At 32.0% G+C, this 7,521-nt stretch overlaps 1 protein-coding gene across 1 annotated transcript; it reads right to left on the reverse strand.

Annotated features, from left to right (window-relative positions):
- Nucleotides 1-5,625: 5,625 nt before the first annotated feature.
- Nucleotides 5,626-7,262, reverse strand: LOC11412289 (UPF0481 protein At3g47200). Its single transcript, XM_003618429.4, has one exon. The coding sequence runs from the start codon at nt 7,031-7,033 to the stop codon at nt 5,756-5,758; it is 1,278 nt and encodes a 425-aa protein (XP_003618477.1). The 5' UTR covers nt 7,034-7,262; the 3' UTR covers nt 5,626-5,755.
- Nucleotides 7,263-7,521: the final 259 nt, after the last annotated feature.

The raw sequence follows: 7,521 nt of genomic DNA on the forward strand, positions 1-7,521 counted from the left end.
CTCATTTGGAATCTGCTAACGATTTGAAAACCATTATTGATCGAGAGGTTGTGTGTATTGATACCATGCATCAAGAAGACATGGGTGCTCAAAGTAATGAGAATTTGAGTGTTTCTACCGAAGAGCGCTCTAAAAAGGCCATTCATGATGTCTTTGGATCTGGTTCTTCTAATTCAGCTAATTGTGAACCACAGAGGGAGGATTATCTTGATATGCGTTTGGTTGGTTCATGGAATGATACATTGGAAAAATTGAATGTTGTTGCTGATGATAATTTAAATCCGATTGTCACCCATGATGGAGATTTTGAGGAAGTATGCTTGCAAAGGAAATGATGTTGCAAATACGAAGCCTCGCGTTTATACTGATGAAGAAGAGATAAAGGCTGCTATCAATTATTTGAAGAACTGCTCTAGTGCTACTGAAGAGCCTTTCACCGAAGTGGTGTCTAAAACCACCAAAAAGAATTTGAAGAAGGTTTTTCATGTTCATAACACCCGCTCTAAGGGTAGGTTACCGGATTGACTCGTGAACTTGCTTTGCGTTTGTTTTATTTCTTGCTCTTTTTATTTTCCTTTTTGTTTTCTTGTTTTTATCTTTTCATTTCTTCTCTTTGTTGGGCGTAACGTTTTGCGCATAACTTTTTGCTTAACTTTTTAGCTTGAGAAGGTTTTGGTCTATGTTCCCCTTCTCTTTTTGTTCTTATTTCCTTTCTTTTATATATTCCTATTAGTCTAAAAAAACTCGATAAAGAGATTTTAGAGGGGGCAAAGGGAGATTGAGAAGATGATGAGGATCTCAGCCACTTATCACTTGGCTGTTTGTGATCAGACCACATTATAATATTCTAAATTAATAATAATTTTTTTTTCCAATAACAATATGATAATCAAATCATATAATCATTCGGAAATCCTAAAGAATATGCTTGTATTCATATATTAAGATAACATGAATATAACTTGGTGACTGGTGTTATACTACACATTCTTTTAACATTATTTTTATTATATTATTTTGTAAGATTCATGTTATCAGTAAAGAGGATATGATTCCTATAAAAAAAGTTAAGGAGCAAGATGCACATTATTTAATAGAACTCACCTAAAGTTGACATAATAATAAAAATTATATATAAGAAGTGTGTTGTGAGTAATTGCTTATGATTATTATATGGGTAAAATTTAACTGTTATCCTTTATCTTAATTTGGAGTTGTTTTTAGATTGTTGGGTGAGATGTAGATATTATTATTTTTATATCTCTTGAATGAGAGTATCATAAGGTGATATACATTTTTAAAAAAAAAATCGAAGAGTGCAGCACCAAAAACAGAACCAATTGCATAAGTAGTGTAAGGATAGGGTTCAAAAGAATATCAAGTTATGTTACAAATTAGGCACAAGCACGAAAAGAACAACAAAACGTGACCTATAACCCAAAACAAGCAATAGCTAGGTAACAAAGTTCAAGCACCGCCAAAAATTTATCCACTAGTGATGAAAATCAAAAGTTAAATGTTTGTTTTTAGCTTTCAACCACCAAAATCATAGAAATTTCGCTTTAATAAATAAAAAAATAAAAAGAAGAATTACAATATTCACTACTAAAAAAACAAAAATTAGTGAGGGATATTTAGTGAGGGAAAACATGAAATCCCTCTCTAATTCCGTCACTAAATTTTGCGACCAAGGAATTTGTGAGGAATTTTATTTTTTCCATCACTAATTTCCCTCGCTAATTATGCTTTTCCTAGTAGTGATTGTCTTCAAAATGTATGAAAAATCTTGTTGTAATGGATTTTGAGTATTATTGTTCTTTTATTAATAAATTTAATTATAAAATAATATTAACTTGAAACTCTAATTAATTTATAAACTAATCATTGATAAGCTTTTGTCATGGTGTTTGGGTATATGCATCACCAAATAGTACCTACCCAACGTAATTACCTACTTAGACTCAAGTCAAATTGTAAACAAAAGAGACTAGATGGTCCATCTCCCAGATAAGTATGGCCTTGACTTCTTTGAGCAAAGGAACATAAATATACATATATGCAAGAAATGGTTCAAGTGTAGAAGATATGTACACGGACTTCAGTCGCAGGAGAGATGACACCTTCTGTTTCTAATGGCATGGTTGCAACCAATTTTAACAGGAGTTGTCATCTTTCTTCGACTGAAGTCCATATGCATCTTAATTTGTTTCATTAAAAGGTGATTAATTAAGAACCTTAAGTTAACATTTTACCTCCTTCTATGTTTTCTTTACATGCAGACTTTAGGGGAGACGGAGACATAGATTAGCAACTACCACTGCAGGTTAATTCATCTGTTGTTTTCTTTGTGGTAAGTACATTACTACTTATATTGTGTATGAAGCCTAAATGCCATGGATCGTCAAATTGGATGTTGAGCAGCCACATAGGTGAATTAAATCTTCATTCAAATTATCATAAGAGATTAGAGCCTGTTTGAAACACTTCTCAAAAACATTTTTTTAATTTTTAAAAATTTGAAAATTAAAAAAAAAATTGCTAAACTATTTTTTAAAATTACAGTTTTTGAAACTGTTTTGAATTTTTTAGTTTTGGGTACTAAAAGATATAAAAGGATAACTATTGTGAGAAGAGAACTTGTATATTTCAAAAACTAAAAATTCTTTCAAATAGACTCTAAGTATATGCATTTCTTCACTTATATATTTAGTCCATCATCCACTTTTTTATCCGGTGAAGTTTCTAATTTGCATTTGACATAATAACCACGTGATGGTTATATTGAAATAGAGCATAGTATATTAGAATTATCACTTAATGTTTCAACTTTGGGGAGCTTTGTTTTTCTAAGGGAACTTTGGGGAGTTATCAAGGGTTTATCTTAAAAAAGAAATTTTTTTTTTTTTTTCTGAGCAAATCTTAAAAAAGAATTGTTACTTTACACAATTAATCTTTTAACTTTTGTTTTTATGTTAAGGGTTTGAAGTCTCATATACTCGTTGTTACATATATTTCATGGTTGTTGTTTTAAAAAATCAAATCAAATCAATAAAGTATGTTTTGAATTTTTATATGTGAGAAGTCAATATGTCAAATTCCCGCCAAAGTTTAACAAATAATTTTTTTGGGTAAAATATATGATTTAGAAATTGTAAAAAAAAAATATGATTTCACAAAAACATTCTTGAAATTTTATAAAGATGAATTAATTGTGGCAATGGACAATATACAATTGTCTCTTAAGCAATAAGAGATTTGAACTCCGACTATTGAAATTAAATACAAAATCAAACTTTTAACGTATCTCTTAGCTTATATATAAATGAGGGGAACTTCTACAGTACACCTCATAAATTGAGGTGTACCGGTACTCCTGCTTCAAATATTTACAATTTAACGATTATTTTATGAAATAAAGAGTTTTTTTTTATCAATATTTATATTTTATAAGACATCATTTTATAAGAATAAACATCATTTCATTGTTTATAAGAATCATATTAAATTTTTAACATTTTCTCATAAAAAATAATAAATATCCTTTGTTATATGTAACAAAAATTCAAAAAATGTAAATTTTATTTCGTAGACACTTTCGGTAACTAAGATCTAATTATTGTAATTGTTAATGATGGAAAACAATTCTTTTTCTTTGAAAAAACAACTCGTTTCAATATGAATTTGATGATTTGGTGTACCGATACACTCAAAATTTGGAGTGTACCATAGAATTTGTCATAAAGGAGTATTATAAAGATGAGTTAATTTTTATTTTTTTGTCAAATAGCTTAGTGGCTAGTTTCACACGCTTTATGTGTGGATAAGTGGGGAATCTGAGGTTCGAAATCAAAACCCCTGCACAAATTGTCCCTATAACTATCAACTGAGCTACACTTACAAGACAAGATGAATTAATTTTAATATTAAAGTTTAAGAAGATATCAAAATATATCGGTTCGATTCGAACCGACACCTCGTAGAAAAAATTGTCTTGTAAACTTGTCTTATATTTATCAGCTTATATTTTTTTTCCTGCTGAACGAAATCAAATATTGATCCCACGAGGAACAAGTCTTTCCAATATCTTCCATTGACCATTCAATAAGAAGCTGTCTCATTTCGTTGTGTTCATCGAAATGGATCCACAAGTGGAACTTTCAATATTATAATAATAAATTAATCAATGTAACCTGCTTGAAAGTTTCTTGAAAGGGAAATAGTGGTGTTAAAGTAAAATCAACATAGAAATCTTTGCATCAACAAATCTTCTATTTTCCTACTTCCAAATTCTGGCAACTTCACAGCAATTCCTGCATGTGGTTAAAGTTACTTTTGGCTGCAAGACCAAGACTAAAATCGATCTATATATACATATGTAACATGTTTGCACCAAGCAATCTTTCAAAAAAAAAAATAATAATAAATAAATAAAATGTTTGCACCAAGCAAGTAATATTAATAATCAAGGAGAAGACAATAAGAGGTTGTTTTGAGGGTATCATGTACATATATGAATATAATCATATAGCGCCATCACGCAACCTGATGTGTTTTCATCTCCTGTCTTTACCGACATTTGCAGGGCATCCAGTTGGAGTATAGCATCCTCCATGAGGAGCCATAGTCCACAGGAGTACGGTCTTATTCTAGCATTTTAAGGACATTTATATATTTGTAGTTATTTTAATGACATTTTGGTGGATTTTGATGTAATATATTTACACTTGCGCATGTGCGTTTTTTTATGACAATTTCATCAATTTTTGGTTTTTATTTGAATTTCATTAGTTTTCAGTTATTGAATAAATGATTGATGAAAATGAATAAATGAAAATAGGGAAAAAAGTCAATTTTGTTGTTCTGTTATTAGACACGGGCACAACGTGAGTTAACTCACGCTGGGCTACAACCTACGTGAGTAAAGTCACGTTGACGCGTAATCAGCGTATGTTAACTCACGTGGGACGTATTTTGTTCAGTTTATACATGAGTGAGCAAAATATTCTAAGAGCATGATGGTGGCCAAGGCAAAAGTCCAAGAAGCAACGGTAGCACGTGAGTGACATTTGTGACATTGGTTAACCCCAATATCACAAGTGTACAACAAAACAAAACAAACAATCTTGTAAAAGAAAAAGAAGAAAACCATCTATAATAATGTGGTTGATCAATTTCACCAATATCACCCAAATGTTACCCCATTTCACAGAGCAAGACTCCCGGACATAAACAATAGCACATTGGAGCAATCAATACAAGCTAGTGGCAAGCAAAAGCAAATCACACTTCTCCAAAAGTCACGAACACATGGGGCCCACAAAGGCAAAAGGAGACGAAAGATTCCATAAAGAGACGCCTTCTTGAAAACTCTAAAAAACTACCACCACCAACCTAGTTAAACTATATTCAAGCTTTAAAAATACACGCACTTGCATTCTACTTTGGTTATGATGGGTTTGAGTTGCATGGTCTTGCTTATGAGCCTAGGTTTGCTGAACCTTTTACTCCTCTACTTAATTATCAATGCTTCAAAAGTATTACTGTATAAAATTACAAAACCTAGCGGACTACTAACTTCATAGCATAAAGGCTCAATAACTTAAGAAAGAGAGAATGATAACAACGAAGGTTAAGGTTTCATAATATCAATAACTTAATACACGACACCCAAAATAATGAAACCATTGAAACAAACAACTTACATTGGTGATAATACTAATAGCAATAATTATGAACTCAACAATGAAAGAAATCACTAGGAGGCTTGTACAACTTGCAAGACAGAACAAACTGATTGAATAAAAGTGAGAACAAGTAGTACAATTCCAGCAAAGGAAGCAGCAGCTTGCCAAGGAGTCTTGCCATAATCACGCCTGAGAGTAGCCTTCAACTTATGCCAAGGATTCCTACAAAAAGCATTTAAGTCCTTGCAAAGAATAGAGAATTGAGAACTGATATTGGTATGTACAACATTTATGCAAAGACCATTAAACAAGTTAGCCACAGAATCACTGTCTCCAAGCCAATTTTCCAGTATTTCTTTGTGAACAAGTATATCAACATCCTTACCAGTGTTTATAAGGTAATCCAAAACAGAAACATAATCAGTAATATATAACTTGTTAGTGTAATGAAACTGCTCCAAAGCAACCATATTCCGAAATAAAGCTTCGGTCCGATCCTCAACAATTAACGAAGGAATTTCAAGAACTTCTCCCGAAAACCTCAAGTCAAGTAAACACTTGCTTTTAGTGTTCACTTTAAACTTAACTCCAGCTTCTAACAACTCAGTTGCACTTGGTAGATGTAACATCCATTCACCGATGTTGATATCCTTGATATCAATTCTACCCGGCCGATTTTCAAAGGGATGTTGCAAATGAAATATCCTAATCAGATCAGTGAAGTGCCTTATACTAATATCACCATCATCAAAAAACAAGTTTGATTTATTGAAAGAAAAGAAAAAATTAATAGTGAGTTCAAGAAAACAAGGGATCATAGTGTTAGGATTACTAGCATTTGTAGAACTGAATGAAAGACTGTAAATTTTTTCAATAACGAAAAAGGGAAGTTGATTTTCAAGTAACATTAAATTTGTTGTTATACCATCATCGAACCAAAGTTCAAAGACAAACCCACCATAGTGGTATCTCAAGAAAAGTTCAATTATAAAACCGGAATCGATTAAGATTAACTTAACAAGTTCATCATGAGAAAATGGTAGGGTTTCGGAATAACAACGTTTGAAATTAGATAAGATAGAATCTACGTAGCATACTAAGTCATTTAAACATGCCTCAGTTCGTTGGAGAAAAGCTTTGAAGTGAATGAGTTTCTGAGGTTCCATGTTTTGGAGCTGTGGATGACCATGGTGAAAGGGGCCAATGGAAACGACAGTGGGGGTGTATGCGTCTGCGTTGAGTTTGCGAATTTTAGAGGGGACCTTGTAGATGCAACAGTCACCGGTTGAAGGTGGCTCTGCTCCTTCAAGCATGGCATTGATATCATCCACCAAATCGGAAAATGACATATTGAGAGTCAGCAAGAAAATGAAAAGCTTGGTTGTTGGAATTAAGTTTCAAGTCTTTTGACACTCCCTCTTATCCCTTATTATATCATATGAATATTTGATGCTGCTTCTTAATTTTCATATTTCTTATCTTCACATGTGATAAAAGCACGGTTTGTGGCCAGTGTGTTCACCAGAGAGAAAGAGAATATTATTTTCATATTCCAACAATGTTGTGGTGTACAATTATTTGATGACTTTGACTAATTTGACCAATTATCATATGGACATAGTCACCAAGAGAAAGAAAATTTGTGACGGTTAACACAACATATACACTATATTTTTTTACCATAATATTTGTACGAAGCTTTCACTGCAATTTATCTATAACTAATCTACGTCAAAAAATTTGTGGAGCACACATAATGGGTTCTTCTTTCTCAACTGAATTTTTTTTCATAACTTGTCTTATATTTATCGGCCTATATTCATTTTGAGTTTTGGTG

Source organism: Medicago truncatula, chromosome 6 (assembly GCF_003473485.1).
Source record: "Medicago truncatula cultivar Jemalong A17 chromosome 6, MtrunA17r5.0-ANR, whole genome shotgun sequence".
NCBI classification, from domain to species: domain Eukaryota; kingdom Viridiplantae; phylum Streptophyta; class Magnoliopsida; order Fabales; family Fabaceae; genus Medicago; species Medicago truncatula.

Bases quoted from the DNA above. Each gene is read 5' to 3' on its own strand.
- LOC11412289 (XM_003618429.4), bottom strand. From the start codon at position 7,033: ATGTCATTTTCCGATTTGGTGGATGATATCAATGCCATGCTTGAAGGA.